Below are 24,926 nucleotides of genomic sequence, written 5' to 3' on the forward strand. Positions count from 1 at the left end.
TATAAGGCCACCTGTGTGCCAGGAACTGTGCTAGGTATTGAAAAACCCATGAAACGGAAACTATGTGTTTCTAAGTTTAAACCAATCCTAGTTTTGGAAGAAGAAAATTCATGAAAGCATAGCCACCTCATGCAGTTTACCCTGTTAGCAAAATACCTAAAACATGACTTGAGCAAAATCCACTATCATGAAACATAGAAAAGTTATCGACATTTTATAATATACGGAACAAAACTGAAAAACAGTGATGATTCTGAGAACTTTTGTATATAGATATTAAAGAGATATATAAGTTCATAAGTGTTGGATTAAATATTATTAAAATTAACAGAATTAACAGAATACCAGAAAATGTATTTTAGTTTTCAAAAGACAGAAACTACTTTTTTTTATTAAAGTGTGAAGCATTTTTAAACATTTCAATATGTTTATATTTTAAATATTTATAGTACAGACAACTTTTAGAGAAATAAGTTGATGAAATATTTGAGGTAAAATTAGGTACGGTTTTAGAAAGACTGGGATTTACCAAGTTCGAATTTCTCCTCATGGAAATCAAAAGTTCACCAATTATAAAAATTTGGTCAGAGATATTATTACAAGAGTTATTTAAGAAATATTCTAGAAAATTATATTTTATTTGTTTTTTATTGTCCAGCTCACTTCAAGCATTATCTTCTTGATATAGAAATTAAGAAGGGACATGCCAGGTTTTTCATTTTTAGACATCTTGGTTCCATATTCCTTTAGTTGTTGTTTTGGGACCATACCTGGTTGTACACAGGGTTTACTCCTTTCAGTGCTCAGATTACCGGATATGATATTGGAGACCAACTTGGGGTTCGTTGCATGCAAGACAACTACCCTACCTGCTGTACTATCTCTCCTTTCCCATGTTCCATATTTTAATGTGTGAATATCTTCAGACCAAGAAGAAGGTAGGAGTAATTATCATGGCCACACAGTATAACAAATGTTTGCATAGATGTGCACAAAAATGGAAGAGAGAGTGGATGAAGTTTGGGAAAGAAAAAGCAAGATACATAACACCAAGAAGTCAGTTTCTCAGTGAACCTATTAGAGTAAACTGACTTGTCAGTGGAGTTCTGATTGCTTGACTTTAAAACTGTTTCCTTTCTTTATACTTAGATGACAACTCAAAATTAACCACAGCAACTCTACCTAGGTCAATGTGTTATTTTTTTTTCTGAACACTAGATTAATAAGTGGAATTAAGTTCAAGACTGAGATTGCCAACTTAATTATCAAGACAAACACATCATGCTTATATATCACGATGTTCCTTGTGCAAGAAACTTTCTTATTACAAGATAAAATCCTGAGGTTGTATATCGAAATAAGCATTGATATAGGAAAATGTACTCAAAAACTAAGATGAGTATAGAATGATTTGTACACTGAATAAAAGTACTAAATGAATTTGTTTCTTCTACTGTATTACATGGATTAAAATTCAGCTTCAAATGATACCCATTAGCTTAGATTCAAATGAAAACTTGTTTCTGTATGGAGTAGTAAGAAACTTTATAGTTCTAAGTCAGTTTATGCCTGCTGAGTGTGAATTACATTTTAAAATACTGTTTTATCCCCAAAGTCACATTTTAGTATGCTTTTGATTCGGAAGGTTTTAGCCACATAAAGTCCATATAAATGTTGAGAGCGGGAAAGGGGTCATTTGAAAGTGAATCCCTTTGAGAAGTGAAACCTTTTAGTTCAAACATCAGGATATAGTTTAATGGCATGTGAAAAAAATCTCATTTCACTTGAGTCTGCTAAAACCTAGCGACTTTTCGATCACACAAACCAACATTGAGGACTTCAGAGGTCCGTCATAAACTTTTTTTTTCTCTGTACTTAAGTCAAATCACTTGGATCATTTCTCACATCATCCATGACACTGAAAATCAGAGTCAAAAGGGAGTTGCATGTTCCAGATCTGTAGTGATTGTGCCCCCCTGTATGGAGGAACTGTATGATCCCTTCAATCTGCGAACACTTCATATCTCACATTGGCACCACCAGCTGGCCTAAGCGGCCTTATAATGTATCCTGCTTCGCGCTAACAGACGTGGTCCCCAGACTCATTGAAATCATTTAATTGGTTGCCAGTGTTTAAAAATTAGGAGGATTGATCTAAAAATTTCATGTGTAGCTTCTCTCTTGAGAAAAACAGATTGGCAGTTTTCCATTACAGAGAGCAGCAGAGCATTGGAGCTGGCGATCAGCTGCTATCACAGACACTATTGCTAATTACACAGTTCCTCCTTATTCCCTGATCAATGTCTTCCCTTCTCCATCCCTCTGCTCCAGTGAATTTCCTTACATGCAGCCTACTTCTGTCATTTAAGTTACTTGTCTGGGACTCTATAGCCAGTGAATTTTCAACCTCTGATTTAACCTCTTCTCCAGAATCCTTCTTCCACTTGGATCATTGTCCTTTCTCCTTAATTCCTTGAGCAACTTCCTGCATAGTTCGCACCTTACACAACCCTCCAGATACTACAGTAGTTTTCTATTTCTACTTTGGACTCACCCAGTCTGATGATCACTATTATCACACATTTTTTGTCATGGTGAGAGAAAAAAAAAAGAGCTCTCCTCAATACCATTGGCTTTGTTTTTATAACTTGTGTAATTTCATTTTCTCAGTTGAAGTATCTAATATTTAAGAACAGGATTCATCCCTTATTTATGTTTTTATTAAATTTCATGTTGTCATACATACTAAGTCATTTAAGAAATATTTGATAGAGGAGTAGGAAAGATAGTGCAACAGGTAGGGTGTCTGCCTTGCACCCAGTGGCTTAGCACCCCATATGGTCCCCGAGCCAGGAGTGATCTCTGAGCACAGAGGCAGGAGTATACCCTGGGCACTGGGTGTGGTCCGAAATCTAAAACACAAAGAAATACTTAATAAAAATGGGGAAGAAGATTAACAATAATAATAAAAATCATGGTAATAATACAAATAACATTGATTGCTTGTTTTTCTCACATCTTCCGTGAATACTCATCTTCCTGACTATAGCTTTCAGAAACTATGACCACTCCCAATAGCATTAAACAAAGAACAGAATTTTCAGATGCAACCAAAAATTGTTAGATTTTATCATACCTATGTCATGTCATGACCCCACCCATGCAAGTACCAAATTTAGATGCTGTTTTTACTACTCAAATTTCAACAGGGTCTTATGTCTAAAATAAAGGACAGTTGGAAAATTCTGTACTAGGGCCTGAAAAAAAAACTCTTTCTGCACTATTGCTTTGAGATTTCAGTTGGGGAGTCAAATTTTTTCACTTACTCATGATCACTAATTACACATAATACTTCTCTAAGGAATGTAGAGATTCTCAGGTTTCCCATCCATGACTGTTTCCCGTTCATTCTTTAAGCAAGATCATGAGTATATGTTCATTCACACAGTGCACAAAATGTGTCAATCATCAGAGATACTTTTGCCTAAACCATGCATTTTTATAGATATTTGATAAAATTGAACACATCACAAATATGGAAGGGCGTAACTTTTTAATATCCTTTGTGTAATACCAGGCATTCACCTTGCCATTTCTGCCAAGGGATTTTCCTGTGGAAATATAATCAGATGTTTTCTCTATTTTAAATAAATGGAATGATGGATAAACTTTTATATCTAAAATGTTTTACTTTTTCTTTCTTCTACAGAACTCTCAACAATAACAACATTACTAGACTTTCGGTGGCCAGTTTCAATCACATGCCTAAACTTAGAACTTTGTAAGTAGTCACAATGGATGTGAAGGTTTATTTCATCAGCAAAGCCTGTTTTAGTAAGCTAACAATAAGGGTGCTGATTCCTAGTATAGATCAGGAAAACACCACTTCTTCTAAAGTTCTATAAATAGGATATTTGAGTTAATTTTCCAAAAACTTGAAAGCTATCTTTGATATGTGTTACGGGAAGCTGGGGTTGGGGCGAACATTTACTTTGAGCTATTGTGGAGGTCACAATACATTAAGAAATGGAAGAGCCCTTGATTGACTGTCAGAAATGATAAATGGTAAATCTTTGTGATTTTATTACTGGAAGGCAAGCAGACCTAATAAAGCTAACCTGTCTCCCCAACATCCTCTGTAACTGTAAAATTAAAACATCACCCTCTATTGCTTCTGTAATTAAGGTTGTGTCAGCATTTATATTTCAAAATCTCTTTCCAGAGGTTACAGATGAGCATTAAAATATTTTAGGTGAATAGAAATCTTTCTTTAACAAAGTATTTCAGATAGTATTTTTTTGTCTGAGAGAAAGATTATTTCTTAAAATCCAGTGTGGAATATTTAGGAAAAGCATTTTCAGAGACAAATCTCCTTTGAACTGGGTTTGTATATTGCATGTGAGAAATGGTATGAAATGTAAAGAAAACAGCCATCTTCTTTTTAAAAAGTATTTGTGAAGAAGGTATATATATATATATAGATGTATATATTACCCAATAAAATATATTTTTGACTTTTCAAAATATTTTGAATTTATAGCAGCTTATAACTGAAAAAATGTTACATTGATCTTCTTTACAAAAGAAGCAATCAAATTGTGAGCTTATGATAAAATAAGTGATGTAACTATTTTCTTTTCCTTTTTTACTTTGGTACTCTTTGTACCACACATGGTTTGGGGTCTAGTGCTTGCTCGGTGCTTGAGGGTTGCTCCCAGTTGTGTTTGGGGACCTGTGTGGTACCAGGGGTCGAACCTGGTCACCCACATGAAATCCGCATGCTCTAGCGCCTTCCTGCCTCCCTGGGACATAGATGCTGATCTCAATATCATTGTTCTTCACTAATATTGAGCCTATATGCAATAGAAAATCAGTTTAACTATCTTAAAATGGAATTTTTTTTAAAAAATGAATATCTTAAAACTAGACACCTACAGCTAAATTTTGTCTTCTTGGAGCTATCAGATTGCAACATATCTGACCAAATTAACATCCCAGTTTATTTGAGAACATTTTTTTTCATTAACTCTAGCTGATATTTTAAAAAATGATTTGATTGAGCTACCAGTACTTGCAAAATGAATACAGCTAAGACTAAAGGTGCCCGCTATTCACCTTTTTTTAAAGCATGCCTTAATTTCTCTCTGAAATTCCCTATATATTTTTCTTAATATCAGGTTTTTATATTTGTATATACTTTTCCCATTTCAAACCTGTGTACAACCTGCATCATTGTAGAGTTCGGTTTCAACTGCATACTCAGAGAACCATGCTGTGGCATGCGTTGCTTTGATTTCCAAAGTGTGGTCCTTTGACTTCCAAACAAACTGAACTGGAGGTCACCCAGCTTTCTGTTAAGTGTAGTTTTTTGGTTTTTCTGGCATGCCTTCTCATTTTGAGGCAAAACAGTCTTCCAGATCTCTAGGCATAAGGAAGATGTCAAACACCCAAGTTGAAATTCCATTGCTTTGGTTGCTTCATTATTCTGTATTATCGTTGCTACTTAAAAATTCCATTTTTATGGTCCAATTATCTTACTGGACTGAGTTCCATGTTTTAATATCCATTACTGTTATTGGGTTAGAATTGAGCACATCAGCTATAAAGGCCTAAAATGATATTACAGTGCCATGGATGATTCTGGGAATGATGCTTTGATTTATAGCTTTGGATGTCCTTTCCTTTAGTTTGAGAAAACATAAAAGCCAGTTCGAAGTCATTTACCTAATTTAGTGGATACATTTGTCTGATATTTTATTAATGGAGAGTGTTATTTGCCACTTGGAAGGGCTCCATGTTGTGGCGTGGCTCCCCGCCAGCAGAGAGGGGAATCACTTAATTCCTTCACTCTCAGTCATTTGTCTTTTAATTTCTGTTCAAGCTCTTTGACGATCGGTTCACAGGAGCCAAAAGCAGCTAATCCCCTTTTCTGCAATTAAACAAAAAGAAGGAAATCAGAAGAATAATGTGAAGGAAGTGTTTGATATTAAATTATTATTCTGCCCTGTTCAGCAAAAAAAAAAAAAAAAAAATCAAAGTGACCTGCTAAAAAGATTCTGCAAGCAGTTTTCACAGACAAAAAAAGAAGTCTAACTGATACTGCAAGCTGAGAACCTTGACTTAGAGAAATGCACCCCCTGTGCCAACCCCACCATTCCCCTTTTCATCCCCCACACCACCCCAATTGTCTGTACACTGACAATTTGGTTCACTTTGCATTCAGAGCAATTTTCCATAGACTTACATATTTCTCTTTACTTTCTGAATAAGTTTGGGCAAAAGGTCTTTCATAACCATGTTAAACCCCAGCCTGTTTTATTCATTTCAAAGGCACATGGAAGAGAAACTTGATTCTGATTTGGAACTGGTTTAACTTTTAGAATAATAATCAGATCAGGACTGGCATGGCTTCATCTGCTTCTAGGTTAAGGGGGAAATTGCATAATAAACTGTATCTTGCCCATGTTGAAGTGATGCAGATAATCTGGGGTTTTGTCTGTTTGTTCTAAACTGCTTTTCTCTCTTCTAGCCGCCTCCATTCCAACAACCTGTACTGTGACTGTCACCTAGCCTGGCTCTCTGACTGGCTGCGCCAGAGACCCCGGGTGGGCCTCTATACCCAGTGTATGGGCCCATCCCACCTGCGGGGACATAATGTAGCTGAGGTTCAAAAGCGAGAATTTGTCTGCAGTGGTAAGGGAGAAAGATCTGCCGGCGGTTGTGTTAGCGTCTGCTTTGACATAAGAAAGTGTTGCAGGGCAGGTCGTATGCTTGACTGGTTTGCGTGGCCCTCACTAATGTGCACTTGTGCACTAATCCCTCTGGCAATCCTGTTCCTGTGAGTGTCAGGCTTCCTCCTAAGAAACGTGTGTGTGTGTTTGTGTGTGTGTGTGTGTGTGTGTGTGTGTGTGTGTAGCAAGGATGGATCGTTTGTACCTAGGTCAGGATGGAAGACAGTTCAGTTTCTATTTTAGTTGAAATATAAACTATTCATGATCCCTGTTTCATTCTGTTTTAACTGTAGGAAAATGATAAATTTATCTCACCAGGAAATTTGTGGTGGGGGGAAAGTAGTTCCAGTATGGTTGCTGGGGGACAGAATATGTGTTTGTGTATTCAGGGATAGTATTGTTGACTTCTACTGAAAAGACTTATATGATTAGCTTTGGTAACAAAAATCTAAACCCACAAATCAGACATGAGCTATGAAAAATATCACAAGGTGATGTTTACTTCAGCTTTTCCTATGTGCTTATGCATCTTTGTTACATATACAGGTGTAAAATACATCTTATTTTATGTGTATTTACCTCATGTCACCTCCCTGATAAAATTCTAAAAACATATATATGTTATCTTTTGGTAGGTGGTGGTCAAATCTGGGCTCAGGGCTTACTTACTCCTGGCTCTGCTCTCAGGGATCACTCCTGGTAGGCTCTGCGGTCTATATGGGGGGCCTGGGACTGAACACAGTGCAAAGCAATCTTTTTCCACTGAACAATCTTCCCAGTCCCTGATATTACTTATTTTTCAGGGGCATTTTGAACCACTACCAGAGGTGCTCGTGGTGTGTTTCTGGTTCTGTGCAGTGGTAGGATATAAGGCACATGCATTTACCCTTACACTTTGTCTCCAGCCCCAAATCAAGTCACTGTCCTCCCGTTGTTCATCGATTTGCTCGAGCAGGCCCAGTAACATCTCCATTGGAGACTTTTTTTGTTACTGTGTTTGGCGTATCGAATACATCACGGGTAGCTTGCCAGGCTCTGCCGTGCGGGCAAGATACTCTTGGTAGCTTGCCGGGCTCTCCGAGAGGAGCCCAGCCCCAAATAATAACTTTATATTGAGATTAAAATAAGGAGAAAAAAGAGTTCTGAGTAACCTTGACCAAAGTTATACATAGTAGAGTACAAAGACTGTATATGTGTGTATATGTACGTATATATATATTATATATATATTCATGTTAATATTACATTGATCTCCATTGACATTTTTTACATTGAGATTGAAATGTAGAGAAAAAGAGTGCTAAATAACCTTGTCCAAAGTTATACCGAGTTGAGTACAAAGATTATATATGTGTATATATGTACCCACATACACATATTCACGTTAATATTACATTGCTTTCCATTGACATTATTTTAGAAGTATGTGTCTTGTTCTGCATCTATTCAAATGCAACAAAAAATTTTCTTCACAAATAAATTAGTCTTTCTTAAAGGAAGGAGAGATGTCGGTACAGAATTATATCCTATTGTCATCTTTGGCCCCTTCATATGTTTTTTCCCGCACTTTATCATACCAACAGAATTTTTCTTCAGATCTCTCAGTATATCCTCAATAGGTCTGATGGCTTTAATTGTTTATTTATGAAATGACTAACCAATTGTTACTAACCACTGTTTTCTCTCTTCACTTTTGCCCCCGGCTTTCTAGATGAGGAAGAAGGCAAGTTCTATGTTTATTTCTTAGACTGAATACTATTGTCGAGTGTGAGAGCTTGTTGAGCGGGGTGGGTGACTGAGTGTGCAGGCCTAGCACTATCCTTCCAGCTCTTTCCAGCGGGGTGAGATGGGCTGCCCCTCCTCCAGCAACCAAGCTGTGGCTGATGGATGTCAGTTTGCTGACCTTCTGTTGTCATTCAGATAGCAAAATCTCCTTCAAAACACATTTGTTTCCCCAAACTGAGAAGTAGAAATATATGCCTTCAGGTAGCTCTTGCAGTGAAAAAGGAAGCCTAGAGATGAACCGTTACTGAACTGCGTGGTGCATTGTATTTTTTTGTATCTTCAAAGAAAGAGGTAATAATTAGTCTTTGAAAGGAAAACCTCAAACTTTGCACAAACTGATGTCCCTTGCATTTATTAACATGATTGTTTACAATCAACAATTAGAACTATCCATGTAGAAATTTTATTTTTTTACCCTTTTTTTTTGAGAAAAAGTTAAGCTATAGAAGGTTAAGTAATGACTCATCTCTCTATTTAAATTCAGTAGAAATGAAATAGATTTGTGTGAAATGGCTGCTTTGGGGAGAATGAATTTGCACAGTGCTCTAGCTCTAAATTTGAACTTAGCATTCCTCATCATTAATTTGAAGTCTTAACGATCATTTCATAGTTTTGAAAATCATCATCCGCTTCATCTCAGTATTGACACCCAACATACAAATGCATGCTTCCTCAAATAGAGTTTAGTACCTTCAGATCATGTTAGTATCAGATATTTAGAGAAATGCATTTTTGCTTCACGTCCTGCTTTGTCATTTGAGATCATCCTTCATGGTTCATAGTTGTGAAACTCGAGAGGAAACATCCCGTTGTCGTTTGTTCTTTTTCAGGTCACCAGTCCTTCATGGCTCCTTCCTGCAGTGTTTTGCACTGTCCTGCTGCTTGTACCTGTAGCAACAACATGGTTGACTGCCGGGGAAAGGGGCTCCCCGATATCCCCACCAATCTACCTGAGACCATCACAGAAATGTATGTGCTCCCAGACTACCTCTTATCTCTCGGCTTCCCCAGGGACCAGTTCATGGCTTTCTGGGGGAGATTTTGAGTTGATTTAATACAAGTCTGATCAGTGACCTTAGTAGAAGCTTCCTTTCAGGAATTGTCTTGAAACTTACTCTGTTTAATTAAAGGTTTAGTTAGAGTGCTTAGGGATTTTTGTTGGTGGGTCTTTGGTAACATAGGTAGAATGAAAAAGAAATGCCCTTAAAGAACTGGAAATCATACTTCCACTATCCTCCCATTGTTCATCTATTTGCTCAAGCAGGTACAGTAATGTCTCCATTTTTTTTGAGACTTGTTGTTACTGTGTTTGGCATATTGAATACGTCATGATTAGCTTGCCAGGCTCTGCTGTGCAGGTGAGATACTCTCGGTAGCTTGCCGGGCTCTCCAAGAGGGGCGGAGAAATCGAACCCAGCTCGGCCGGACTGGCTGCGTGCAAAGCAAATGCCCTACCACTGTGCTATAAATGCCTGTAAATAAATGGGAAGAAATGCCTTTAAGGAAATGGACAGAAATGCTTGCCCTGCCCTTAAAATAGTGCTAGCAGGCTTTTTAGGAGAAATGAGTTCTACAACTATTCAAGTTTGTAGAACCTCTTGTTCACAGCCAACTCAGAGCTGGGACAATTAGAGAAAAACTGAGCTGGGATCATTCTTCACAGGAACAAGATAACCAGAAAATGTTCTGCTTCTCAAGAGCCCGCACTTTAAAATGTAGTTTTCTTGTTTTGCTTTACACTATTCTATCATCTGTCACAAGGTTATATTCAAAATGCTATTATAGAAGGCCACATATGAGATTTTTAAATTTTCAGCAGGTTAAATTTTTTGAGTTATTTTTGCTTTGTATTCTGCTACTATTTGTATTTCTCTGCCCTTGTGGATTATAGATGTCCCATGGAGAAAACAAAATCATATGAGATATAAATTGTTTGCTCTTCCCATGTAGCAGGTGAGCATTTAAGTAGTTTTCAATATCTATTAATAAGAAAGTGCTTCTTAACTACCTGTCCATATGATTTTCCTATAGAATACTTCTAAATTTTAACTAAATATTTTTGGATACTTGGTGTTGAAATTACAAAGACAAATAGCTTTTGATAATAGGCATGCTCAAAATATATTACTTTCCAAACTATCTCCTGTTCATAAATCAACTGTTGTAATTAACTTCATATAACAATAACCTTGATTTACAAGATACACTCATGTTATTTAAGAGTCTGATGTGTGTTTAAAAGTGTGTTTAAAAGTGTGTTTAAAGGATTTGGCAATGTACCTGTGATTCTCTGTCGGGGCCTTAGCTTGGTAGAGATTAGGTGACATAGACATAAAGTAATGCATGCATACAATTCATTAGCCTCATTAAATCTTTCATTGATGGAGCATGTTCTTGGCTATGGAAGACTTTTGTTTTGCCTCATAAGCAGTGTTTAGAGGGTTCAGGGCTCACTCTTTGAAATAGTAAGGTAAGTGGACCATATAGTTCAATATCCAGAGCCAGCAGTTCTGGGATCACCAGGTCCATATGCAGTAATGGACCTGAGGGTCACTCCTGGTGGTACCTCAGGGATCACTTTGTGCTGGGAATTCAGTTCAGCAGGTGAGACATGCTCCCATAAACCCTAAGCTATATTTCTGACCCCTGGGTAAACCAATTGACATATATTTCTTAGCAAAACCTTAAAGGAAAAATAGAGGGGTTTTTTGTTTGTTTGTTTGTTTTTGCTGTCTCCAGGTGACATTCTAGAAAGAAGGAACCCCCATAAACAAAAGGCATAGTTAACTGAGAGTGTTCTAGTTTATGGGCCATGCATTTAGCTTCCTTAGAGTCATAGGTTCCTATGAAAACATCTCAGAAAATAATTCTTGAGAAAAAAAGTAATAAGATAATCCTATCTAATTTCAAAAACACCCATTACAGAAGACCTTCATCTTTGTTGGACATTATCATCAATATATGATAGAATTTGACAACAGAAAGATACAAAAAGTCTTTAGTTTTTTGGGGGAGGGGGGGAATTAATGCCCTTTTATTTATTTATTTATTTATTTATTTTAATAATTGAGGACCTTGATTTGCAAAGTTATTCAGAGTTGAGGTTCAGGCAGACAAAATTTTCCCACCACTGACAGCCCAGCCTTCCTCCACTAATATCCCCAGTTTTCCCTCCCACAAGCCAGCTTGATCTTTAACAGACACATTTTTAATGTTGGTCATTATAAATTAGAATGTATTTCAAAATGAGTAATGAGCCATTCCTTTATTCACAGTATTTGTGAAGTAAACACTTTGAATATAAAGATAGCACCTAATCCCCATAACCTTCAGAAAAAAGAGCTTCCATCAAATAAAGAGAAACTTAGAAGATCAAATGAAGCTGTGCCATGAGGTCCAAGTGTGAATGCTATAAAGGAGAAACCGAGTTCAAGGTGTTTGCTAGAGAATGGAAAATGAGGGGAAGGTTGTAGTATTTAACCTGAGGCAGATCATTAGTCAGAACTGCAGGTTGTCAGCCATTTACTGTCTGTGGAAAGGAGAGCAAATGACCTATTTTTACCACCTATACTGAAGGTGGTCATCACTTTGAAATGAAGTAGTTGGCATATGTATAGCTTTATGTTTGTAACACATAATTATCATTCAGTCAAGAATCCCTTGATGATTTAAGCCCACTCACAGGAGCATGCAACTGATGTAGCATGTAACATAGCCTATAGAACAGTTATTGGAGAATGGGTAAGGGAAATGTGGACACAGAAAGAGGATTTCAGAATTAATGATCATCAGAAGCAGAAGCAATAAGATTGGACGGCAAAAGGGGTTAAGTAGAAAGGGACTGGCACTGGGATTTGATATCTGAACGAGTGGCTTGTAAAATGCAATTTCTTGTTACTATAATCTGTGGAGTAAATCCATAAAAGTTAAACACTATTGTCACCATGTTACCTCAAGTACAGAAATGATTTTTAATTGAAAATAGCAGTACTCCTACATAAAAAAGAAAGAAATTGAAAGGAGATCTTTGTCTAACTTTCTTTTTCTCTTTTTGGACGAGTGGGAGAGGAATCATGCATTTGAATAAAAAAATTTAATTTGCATCTTCAAGAAAATATGTTTTAGCAGTGTTCCTGTGGAATAGTTAAAGGAAAGGATATCAGGATACACTGATACCACCGTATTATCCTATATCCTATTATCCTATATACAAGGGAAAATTCATCAGGGCAGAAGCTGGTCAAGAGTAGTAGGGATGATAATGTGGAAACAGATAGGATTAACTATTACAGAAGCTGACAAAATGGAATTAGATGATGGAATATGAAGAAAAATAAATCAAAGATGGATCCAGAATGTCTAGCATTTGGGGATAAGAAGATGATGTGACAGCAGTGTATATGAAAAGGAAGGAGTAAGACCAAAATTGAGAAGGAAGAGGGGAGTGAGCAAAATTTTTAAAATACTAAATACAAGGGGCATATATAGTTACTTAAATAATCCAGTTTGTTGCTATTATTTGTAGGAAAAAAACTTGAGGCCAAAATTTTGGAGTATTCATGTTATGAAAAATTAAGTTGATGATTAATACTATCAAATGACCATAGTGAAGAGAACAAAATTAAAGCCTAAGGATGTAAATACGGCTACAGAAAAGCCCCATAGGTAACAGGGAGCAAGATCTGTGAAAAAATACTCTGTGTTGTCCTATACTCCTGCTGATGGAATCCAGTGAGCATGGAAAATAGGTCTACAAATCTAACCCGCGTGTGTTACTGGAGAATTTAAAACCCAACGGTAGGTAAGTCAGGCTTTTCCTAAGAGTGTTGAAAAGGGATGAATGCTAAGGAGTAGGTAGAGAGCAGTTTTACGTGTTTGACTGTCACTGTCACTGTCCTCCCGTTGTTCATCGATTTGCTCGAGTGGGCCCAGTAACGTCTCCATCGTGAGACTTGTTGTTACTGTGTTTGGCATATCGAGTACATCACGGGGAGCTTGCCAGGCTTTGCTGTGCGGGCGAGATACTCTCGGTAGCTTGCCCGGCTCTCCGAGAGGGGCGGAGGAATCGAACTCGGATCAGCCAACGTTGGCTGCGTGCAAGGCAGATGCCCTACTGGCTGTGCTGTCACTCCAGCCGTGTTTGACTAAGAAAGGATTTTTAAAAGCCAGTTCTCACTATAAAGGAACAGATTTGGGTTTCTTTTAAGATGCAGAAGTCTACAGTCATTAGAAAAGTGGAAAGCAGGCTACAATCATTAAAAAGTTGGAAAGAAAGTTGGTCTAGACAACAATGAGAATGTGAAATTAGGAAAGCTATAGGCAGGAGTAAGATTGTTTGGACACAGGAGAGAATTGATCATCAGGTCCTGATTATTAGAGTGTCTTGGGTTGGCAGAAAGGAGGAGTTGTTGTTGATATAATATATTGAAGATAATATGACATTGGAGATGGCTTACTTTATATAAACTTTATTTTTTATTATTGGACTTTTTTTTCCTCTTTGATATGCTCTATAGATTTTGTGTAATGGTAGAATTTAGTAGCATAGATGTTAAATTAAAAACTGTGGTCCACTAGGTTATCCAGTATTGAGGGGGATGTTGTATCAAGTAAAACTAAAATAAATTGCATTTATAAATAGAGATGAAAACATATGTGAAGCCCTAGGTGAATTTTACTTCTTTGATTATTACATTTTCAGCTCTATCGGTGGAGCATCTGGTACTAAATCATATTGATCTTCAATTCCAACAAAATACCTCATTACAATTCATTATAATGGAATATAACTTACTAGCTTAGTAGTTCATTTCTTCTATCTTTCACATTTTATTAGAATAAAGAACTTCAATCAGATTTAAAAATATGGAACAAAGACTGTAAAACATTTTAGAGGCTCCACATTTTTAACATATGTTCTTAGAAATTATAAAGTCCTTCATATATTTCAGTTTGAGAATTTGAATTTTTACCATAAATTATGAAGATTCTTTATTATGTATTACCAGATATTTCCTTCAACAATGTATTCCTTAATGTGTAGTACATCTATATTCCTACAACTATCTTGATAAAATCCAAGCATAACAGAAAGTACGTATTCTGTGCAAGAGCAATTCACAGCCTATAAATCTGGGTAGAATAACTTGATTCATCCTATTAGTTTTTCTACTTAATTCATGCACATATAAATTTTGGACTGCTGATATTTTCTCATTTACTCAATTATTTTTAAGAAAAAATAATTTAAGAAGAAAATTCTTTTGAAATCATAATTAAAATAAATTGAAATAGGAATAGAAGTTCAGGACTTACTCCAAGTTCTGTGTGCAGGAATCAACTCCTGGCAGTCTGGGGTAGCAAAGATATACTTGTCTGGGTATTGAGTTGGGTCAGCCGTGTGCAGGTCAAGAGCTTAACTTCTGTACGCTCCTTCTGGTCCCTTCATGTAGTATATTTTATATGATCTGATGTCCTACTGCCTTGAGGGTCCATTGCCTTATTTTAGGATTCAGAAAATTCTTTTCTTTATGTGAGAGCAGATCAGAGAAATGTAGAAATAATAGAAGAGAAAGGAAGCAAAGGGGTCAGGTTAGATCAGAGAGTGTTGTTTCTATGAGATGATGTTCCAGTTCTCAGAAGTTACAATATCTTATTTTGAACATGCTATTCAACTTGATTAGATGCAAAAAAAAAAGAGAAAAAAAACTCACTTTGTTGAGTAAAATCACTAGGTTGCTCTTACGCAGTCAGGAGGACTCTTTGAAGAGAATCACATTAATAGAAGTTGAGAATGATATTTGAGAGTCCTCCTATTCCTCTATTTTCTTCTGGGTTACTTTCATATATAATTTTTAATAGTGAAAGTAAGAATGATTCTCTAAGGCCAGATCTGATTACACTCTGCAATTATGATACTGAATTTAACTTTTCATAGAGTTTTCTCATTTTCTATGTAGAAGTATTGTCCATGTGTTTATCCTTTTGCATTTTATTTATATATTAACTCTTCCATAATTTTGAATACTGAATTATGAAAAATACTAGCTTAAAATTTTGAATACATGTATTTCAAAGTCATCTGTCTGTTTTCTAGCACAAAGACCTCCAGATTCATCCATGTTAAGAACAGGGCTTCTTATTTTTGGTGAAAAAAATAATATTCCTTTGTATATATGCTATGATATTTGTATAGATGTATTATCTTTATCCTGTCATCCATTGAAATACACTTCCATCTATATATTGATTACAGTGAATAAAACGACATCAAACATTGGCTTAGACAGCTCTTCAAGACAGTGATTTTATTTCCTTCAGATACTAAGAGTTGGATAGATGTCGAATCTAGGGTAGTTAGTTACTCAAGGGTTTCTTCGGAGAACATATGTGGGGTTTTACTCCAAGTCACACCCAGCTCAGCTTAATGGCCCTGACAGTTCATCGTTAGGGCCTGGTCATGAAGTTCTGCTCAGACCCAGTGGTGCTGCCAGGCTCTGCTTGCTGGTACCCAGGGAACACGCAGCACTGGGTAGAGATCTTAGGGTCTTTCTCCTGAAAGGCATGTGCTTTGGCCAGCCCTTTGGGGTCTCTCCAAGGCCTGCTGGTGTTCCCAAATAGCATCCCCGACTAGCGTTCCCAGAAACACTGCAGCATGTTCTTGATCCCTCCCCATCCCGTATTAGCAGCCATTCTAGTAGGTGGGTTGGCTTTGCATTTCCCTGCTGACTGGTGCCCTTAAACACTTGCTCATTGACTTATTGGACTTTTTTCTCTGCTCTTGGGTAAAACGTCTATTCATGTCTATGGCTAACTTTTTGGTTAGATAATATTCTTTTGTTTTATTTTCTATCAAGTTGTTGTTGTTGTTATTATTATTATTATAGTTTTGGGGGACTCTTGGTGGTGCTCGGAAGACCATTGGTGGTTCTGGGGATTCAGTCTGGGGTGGGCCATGTGTAAGACAAATGTGCCTATGTTGTGTACTGCCTAATATTGAATTATATGAGTTTGTATATATTTAGCAGATCAAACTCTCATAATACATAACATATGGAAATATTTTACCCTTTCTGTTGATTTTTAATAATTTATTGACTTTATTTCTTATGTATCTTATTTTAACTTAAAAGAGTTAAATATGTAAAACATGTAACTCTTGGGGTGGGATCCTTAGTACAGCAAATAGGGCATTTATGCTGCACATGAGCCAGCTCAAGTTTGACAGCCAACATCCCATATGGTCCCCCAAACCCTTCCAGGAGTGATTTCTGAGCACCATTGCCAGGAGTAAGCCCTGAATACCACCATACGTGGCCCTCAGACAAGCCAACCAATAACTCTTTGCATGCTTGTTGAGTTGTGTGATTACTTAAGCAGAAAACTGTAGTGACTTAAGAGTAAAATGTGGGACTGGAGCGATAGCACAGCGGGTAGGGCGTTTGCCTTGCACGCAGCCAACATGACCAACCCGGGTTCGATTCCCAGCATCCCATATGGTTCCCCGAGCACCACCAGGAGTGATTCCTGAGTGCATGAGCCAGGAGTAACCCCTGAGCATCACCGGGTGTGACCCAAAAAGCAAAAAAAAAAAAAGAGTAAAACATAGACTTATGTACTGTTACTTAAGGATGGAAATTAGCATCAGAGATTTATAAAGTACAAAAAAGAAATGAGAAAAAGACCAAAATGAAGATTGAAGTCATAAGCTAATGCTGAAATTCCAAGTTTTTTCTATTAAAAAGCCTATGGAGTGGGAGTGTTACTTTGCAGCCAAAGAGTGATAGAACGGGGCGGGGGGTGTTTGCCTTGCCACGGCCAACCTGGGTTTGATCCCCAGCATCCCATATGGTCCCCAAGCACCAACAGGAGTAATTCCTGAGTGCAGAGCCAGGAGTAACACTCGAGCATCACTGGGTGTGACCCAAAAATAAAAAAGACAAACAAAAAATATTTTAAAAACAAAGAATAACACCTGCATAGGCTCTGTTTCCTGTGCTCTCGATACTCAAATATTTTTGAGGCCTACTCTGTGCCAGAGAATAGACACAATTCCCACTGTCCAAATGTTGCAGTGCCAAGAATTGAAGCTTTCATTTAATAGATTGTCAAAACTGCACGTGAAGTCATAAAATATGTACTGACACAGGAAACAAACCCAAAGGGACACTTTAGTTTGCCTGGGAGAATCAAGGAAAATTCAAGGTTATGAATGTGTTCTGCAGGTAGAGAAATTTCTGAACATGTGCAAAATTTCATGATAGTAAGGTTTATCTTTGAGGAATTAAAATATTTTAAATTGTTCTTATAACACAAGGCTTCATCTCAAAGAATCACCTGTGCTGATGATAATCAAATACAAGGAAAAAATCTTTGTGCAGGGTAGTGACAAGATTAGTATTTCTTTAAAAAGAAATCTTTCTATTATGGAAGGCAAAGCAGTTTGGAGGAAAGGAGGGAGACATTATGAATGTCATAGCAACATTCTTTATAAGAAAGAATAAAGATTGGGGCTAGAGTGATAGTACAGCAGGTGACATGCTTGCCTTCATGCTGCCAATCTGGGTTTGATCTCCGGCACCCAGTATGGTTCCCCAAGTCCTGCGAGAAATGATCCCTGAGCACAGAGTCAGGAGTTAGACCCGAACACTACTGTATGTGGTCCAAAAACGAAAAGAATAAAAAGAAAGAAATAATACAGCATTAGCAGAAAATAGTGATGAGAAATTATCCTAAGAAATGACCCTAATGCTATTGTGGCATTTTCCTAAATATTTTCTATAAAAAATTTAAAAATTAATTTTTTTAAATTTTGCATAAAAAATAAATAAAGATGCAAAACGAGATGTGGGTAAGCATTATCCTGAAAAGGAAGGCACCTGGGACATAAAGTATTATTCATGGTGAGATAAATCAAATTTATTATATTAATTTGTTTATATATTCAGTGAGATTTAATGAAAAGTTTATATGGCTCATATACTTTTCTTGGTTTCCGTGTTATCTAAACTTTAGGAAAAATGTAAGGAATAGCTTGACAATAACCCATTGCAGGGAAAGGTGGAATGCAAATTTCTATTTACTCATTTCATAATGTTAAACAAATATTGTGTAAAGATCATTTATGATGCTTTTAAATGTAAAATTATTAATACGTGGGGGATTAGTCAGTGCCGAGTCATAGTAAGTGTCCAAGTGGCTTTAGTTACTAATGAAAAACAAACAAAAACAGTAAAATTCTAAATGGGTATTATTTCTGAAATGAATAGTAAAGAAAAATTAAAATTAAGTCTTAGTGTTATTAATATCTTGAATCTATACACCGTTCTGAAATTAGTGAGCCCTGACCCAAAGTCAGTATTTCCTGCTAACCCTAAAGCGTGTGATTGTGTGGATTGGAGTATATCTTTGCACTGAGTGTGTGTCCACATGAATACACACATAGAATATTACCGCATTATAAGACTGTTATAAAATATCAAATAAGAACTGACTATGAGCACACCAAACCACTTTTGTCTTGTTCTCATGCTTCGAGTCCAAATGAAAAAAATGTTATATTTCTACTCAAAAGACATCAATTGACTTGGCACTCGGGACTTTACCCTAAAATGACATTGCACAAAGTAAAATAAAATTAAGAAAATGGAAAATTTTCAGTAACCAGTCATCCCAAGACAGGAATGGCTGCTAACCAATGAGTATGGACATTGCTCCAGCAAAAAAAAAAAAAAAAAAAAAATGAGCTGTGTGCAAAGAATGTCCCTCTAGAGGCCAATATTCACTCAGCCGCTGGAGATATTTATTAAGCTTCAAAGGTCTATGGACCAAAATTACATAACATAAAAAAATACCCCAATCTAAAATATCTTGGGCCATTTTATGTAAGGATAAATGACAGATTTTTAGTAGCATCAATATTCTGTTAAGGCTAGAAATAACATTCCAGATATATAAAGTACTTACTTTAGAATTATTATGTAATAACCCCGGAAATCTCTTAAGTCGTAGGAATAGTGCTACTTCCTTTTCAGATGCTGGACTGATGCTACCTATAATGTGAATGTTTGGCTCTACTGAGTAGCGCAAGATTCAGAAGCTAAAGTCATTCAGTCTCAAGTCCCTCCCTCTCACCCCATTAAGTCTATGTTCTATGCTCTGGCAGCTGTTTTTGCCATTTATGCTAAAAGCAGATGGGGAAAATGCACAGAACTGTCAGTTTTATTACCATGTATAATTAGCATCTGGGCTGTATGTTACAGATACAGTCAATCCAAACTCATATTTTATTGTGGTTGTAAAAACTTCTTTGAGCTTCCAAGACTGTTTCCAAATTTTAGAAAATGCTATATTTGAATCCTATTGATTATGGAAGTTAAAACCTTTTGAATGATGTGTATGTGTTTGGGGTAGTTAGAGTCATGTGCAAATCTCTACTGCTAATTTGTGACGTTTAAGATGTGTTCTGCAACCATATACATTTCACACTAGAAATCAATATATATCAAATGTACTTTTTATTTAATCTGTATATTTCTGTGTAATATAAGCAGTATTGTTTGTATTTTCTTTACCATTTTTGTGCTTTAAAAAAATGCCATTTTTTTTAACCTCAGTTTTTACCACTGCATTATATATTCCACATATTTTCAGAAAGAGAAACCAGGAGAAGAGGAGGAATGACATTTTTTTTTGCAAGCTCCACAGTGCTAATTAGCGGCAGATACAGAATCTAATTCAAGTGTACATAAGTTAATACTTTTAATCACTAAACAATAAAAACAAATACTTCTCAGGGGGACTGTTCCAGTGCTAGCATGTGGATATTATTTTGTATAGTTTGTCAAAATAAATTAATTTGAAAAATACTGAGAGTACTGTTCCCTGAGAGGTGAATGCTAGTGAGCTAATTTTTTCATTAAAAACATTCTGTTGTTTAATGCACTGTAAATATCTTAGGAACAAATGGGAGTTTTTTAATTGTCCAATTATCCTGTGTATTGTGTATTCAACTGAGGTAAGGCCCGCTCACCAACAACCAGTGTATTTTATATGACCAGAACCCATTATATCTAGATATTGTTTCATGTAAAAAGGCTTTGTAAAATTAAAGCTGACAGATCTATTGGTAATGTTCTGGATCTCTAGTTTTTATAGTAGCATCAAAAATTGACATATTACATATTGGTTGCAGTTTATTCCTCCAAAGTTCCAAGTTTGAAGATTTTCACAATTGGTTTAAAGGTCTTGAAAAGAAAATATTCTGAATTTTTTTTTTATTTTTTATTGTAGCAGTTGCAAAATTTTCCTCATTTTCTTTTTGAACTTATAACAAATTCCACTCATTTTGGTAAAATAGTAAATAGTATTTAAAATAGTAAATATTTTATGTTTATTTATAAATATATTTATAAGTATTCAATATATTTTTTATACTTTAAGATGTATGTACTGAGATGAAATGCTTTTGAATTGTTCACACATGTTCTTTGTAGAAGAGGTTCTGGCACTTTTGCAATAAATAAGCCTATATAGTCTATGATTTAATAGAATTTTCTCTCATCTACTTAATTTTCTAAATTTATTTTTAGTTTCAAACTCAAAATACTAAATTTTCTTTCCATGAAGTATTTGGAAACCTCGGTTATGGTGACATTTATCCACAGCAGTAAATTTTTTAAAAAGCCACTATACTGTTTCGTAACACTGGGATGTTTTTAATTAGATTGTTCATGGAACAATAAATTCAAATTTCTGCTCCATATAATTCATTAGATTCTATGTTATTAAAGTAGATTGGAAAATAGCAAAGATGAAAATAGACATTTCGTTTTATTTTTTCTTCTTCACCTGAAAGTGCTGCTATTTCTTTTCCTTGTTTTTCTTAGTCTAGTTTAAATACTTTCACACACGCATCCTTTTGTGTAGGCGGAACAATATCTGAGATACGTTTTACACTTTTTTTTGTTTGTTTGTTTGTTTTGCTTTTTGGGTCACACCTAGTGATACACAAGGGTTACTCCTGGCTCTTCACCCAGGAACTCCTCCGGGCGGTGCTTGGGGGACCATATGGGATGCTGGGAATCGAACCCGGGTCGGCCGTGTGCAAGGCAAATGCCCTACCCGCTGTGTTATCCCTCCAGCCCCCTGAGATACATTTTGATATAGTTTATATGTTCTAAATTTCGTCTAAAAAAATAAACCTAACAGTTTATAGAAACCATACATCAGTGTGACATTTGTGCACTAAAAAAAGAAAAGAATGGACATTTGAGATACTTCAAAACTTAATGCTTGACATCTGCCGGTGGTAGGTTATTCTCCTACTTGTGAATCTCTTTGAATGAAGTAGGCAATTAATGTTTTGCCTTAATGAGCTTCTGAGACAGTACTATATGAGCCAGTACGCTTCCAAGACAAAGTAAATAACAATATAAGCTCTGTTTTAAATACTTCCTTTTAGGAACAAGATTGCAAATTGACATTTTTTTCAAATGCAAGCAAAACCATTGCATATCATTGTTCAACATTTTATTGTATGTGATGTAAATTAAATGGTTCTCAATGTGAGGACTGAGTTATGGTACATCACAGTAATGAACAAAGTATGCTGCATTATGTGTGTTTAACTTTACATATAAAATTTGGTATTTTTTCATGCAGTTTATAACTATTTGAATATATTCTAAATTAGATGTGTCAGATGTTTTAGCCTCAAATTAGATGTGTCAGTTTTAGCCTCTAGTTCTGTACTATTTTATTTCTTTAAGTCATAATATTATCAGTGAGTCTAATCATGTGAGTTAAAATCTAATCAGTAGTAACACATATTTGAGTGACAGAAAAATAAATGATCATTCTAAATATTTTATGTTATGACTTGGATATCATAAATGAATTTAAAACTTCTCAGGAAGTATTCAGTAATGTAAAGTAAAGTAAAGTAAAGGCCCTCCCGTTGATCGTCAATTTGCTCGAGCGGGCCCAGTAACGTCTCCATTGGAGACTTTGTTGTTACTGTGTCTGGCATATCGAATACTCTCGGTAGCTTGCCGGGCTCTCCGAGAGGGGCGGAGGAATCGAACTTGGGTCGGCCATGTTGGCCACTTGTAAGGCGAACGCCCTACTGCTGTGCTATCGCTCCAGCCCTTAAAATGATACAATTAGGTCACATTTATTACTTTATGTTATTGACATTTTAGAAATCTCACTGAAAATACAGAATTTTCTAAAAGGTTATATTGTACAAATTACCTAGATACAAAATTAAACACTTTTTAAAAAAATTTTTGTTAGTGAAACACCATGAGGTACAGTTGTAGACTTGCAAATTTTTGTGCTTGGGTTTCAGTTATACAATGATCCAGTACCCATCCCTCCACCAGTGCCCATTCTCCATCATTTACATTTTTTTTTAATTTTTGTTAGTGAAACACCATGAGGTACAGTTGTAGATTTACAATTTTTTGTGCTTGGGTTTCACTTGTACAATGATCAAACACCCATCCCTCCACTAGTGCCCATTTTCCACCACCACGGGTCCCAGTATCCCTCCCACCCCCCCACCCCCCATCCCACCCTGCCTCTGTGGCAGGGCATTCCCTTTTGTTCTCTCTCTCCTTTTGGGTCTTGTGGTTTGCAAGAGAGGCATTGAGTGGCAATCATGTTCAATCTATAGTCTACTTTCAGCATGCTTCTTCCATCCTGGGAGGATCCTCCCAACACCCTTTAAAATTAAACACTTTTTAGTAAAATCTCCATCTATTGAGGAACATGTTTGCTTTCAATTACCACTGAATTCCAATAATATGGCATAGTATCTTGTAATTAGTAGACATTAATAAATTAATTATTTTCGGGTGAATGGTTACTATTAAACCATTTTCAAGAACCTGAAGTAAAATTTATGAAAAATAATTAGATGGAATTATTTTGATTACTGCTAAAATAAATCTGTTACTACTAATAATTTTTATTCCTTCCCCACCATAGTAAATTATTGCAAGCAAATTTTAACAAAATGAATTTACATTTCCTTGGTCTATATTTAAAGAAAGCTTTGCATGCTCTGGCATTCTGATTGTATCTTGTATTCCTTCTTGTTTCACTGAGTACATTTGAAATGTCTTAAGATCTAACTTATAAGAATAGAGAAGGCCAAAAAACAGATATTTTTAAATCACCAGTATAGTATGTGTTAGTCACCAGTATTAGTAGAATGAAATAATTTAAATAGTTATTGAGATATTTAAAGGGCTGGAGCGATAGCACAGCAGGTAGGGCGTTTGCCTTGCATGTGGCCGACCAGGGTTCGATTCCACTGCCCCTCTTGGAGAGCCTGGCAAGCTACTGACAGTATCCTGCCCCCACGGCAAAGCCTGGCAAGCTACCCGTGACGTATTTGATATGCCGAAAACAATAACAGCAAGTCTCACAATGGAGACATTACTGGTGCCTGCTCGAGCAAATCAGTGAACAATGAGAGGACAGTGCTAACAGTGCCGTGCTAATTGAGATATTTAAATATGTATGAATGACCCTTTCTTAACATTCAGATAAATATGGGCTGGGGAAACAGCTGAGCACATGCTTTTCCTGGAGGAGACTTATCTCTGATGCTGCACCTCATGGTGCCCTGGGCACTCTCAGATGTATTCCTCACACACATAGCTCGGAGTAAACTGAGAGCACCATGGGGTGTGCACCCCCCAAACAAACAACACACAAAGGCCTAGATATATAACCCAGGTGCTATGTCATCATTTTATATATATGTTATGTGTGTTCATATATATATATATATATATATATATATATATATGGGCTGGAGCTATATCACAGCGGGTAGGGCATCTGCTTTGCACGCAACCGACCTGGCCAACCTGAGTTCCATTCCTCCGCCTCTCATGGAAAGCCTGGCAAGCTACCAAGAGTATCTCACCCGCACAGCAAAGCCTGGGCTCGCTCCAACAAATCAGTGAGCAATGGGAGGACAGTGATATACATATATATATATAATTTCTTTTCCTCTGAGATATACTTCCTCTTTGGAGCCAAAGCTGATAGAAGCAGGACGTGTGATATTGATGTAGGAACTCTGACACTTTGCTGGGGACAGGGGTATGCAGTGATGTACAGCAAAAGCACAAAGGTTAACAAAGTTGTAGCCAGGTTACCGCCACTACAACGGGAAACAATAACAGCAAGTTAAGAGTACAGTTCAAAAGAGACTGCCCTTCAAAAGCGAGGCTAGTTACAAGTAGCTGTACCTGAGAAAGTAAGGGAAATATTCAAACAGAGGCTTGCTTCAAGAGTCTTATACACATTCCTATTGATGTTGTAAATTATTATTAACCTAAATGGCTAATGAAAGGAATAATGAAGAAAATATGACCAAAAATGTTTTAAAAT

The 24,926-nt window shown here is 36.4% G+C and overlaps 1 protein-coding gene across 4 annotated transcripts in view; it reads left to right on the forward strand.

The window, feature by feature from the left end:
• SLIT2 (slit guidance ligand 2) overlaps nucleotides 1-24,926 on the forward strand; it is a 360,390-nt gene that overhangs the window by 233,734 nt on the left and 101,730 nt on the right. For 3 of the 4 annotated variants that reach the window (XM_056130351.1, XM_056130352.1, XM_056130353.1), the window contains exons 7-9: nucleotides 3,710-3,781; nucleotides 6,530-6,693; nucleotides 9,347-9,485. In XM_056130351.1, the coding sequence (XP_055986326.1) occupies nucleotides 3,710-3,781; nucleotides 6,530-6,693; nucleotides 9,347-9,485 (375 nt within the window). Of the gene's footprint in view, nucleotides 1-3,709; nucleotides 3,782-6,529; nucleotides 6,723-9,346; nucleotides 9,486-24,926 lie in introns of all 4 variants that reach the window. The other variant, XM_056130354.1, reaches the window with a different exon arrangement.

Source organism: Sorex fumeus, unplaced genomic scaffold (assembly GCF_029834395.1).
Source record: "Sorex fumeus unplaced genomic scaffold, SorFum_2.1 ptg000077l, whole genome shotgun sequence".
Taxonomy (NCBI): domain Eukaryota; kingdom Metazoa; phylum Chordata; class Mammalia; order Eulipotyphla; family Soricidae; genus Sorex; species Sorex fumeus.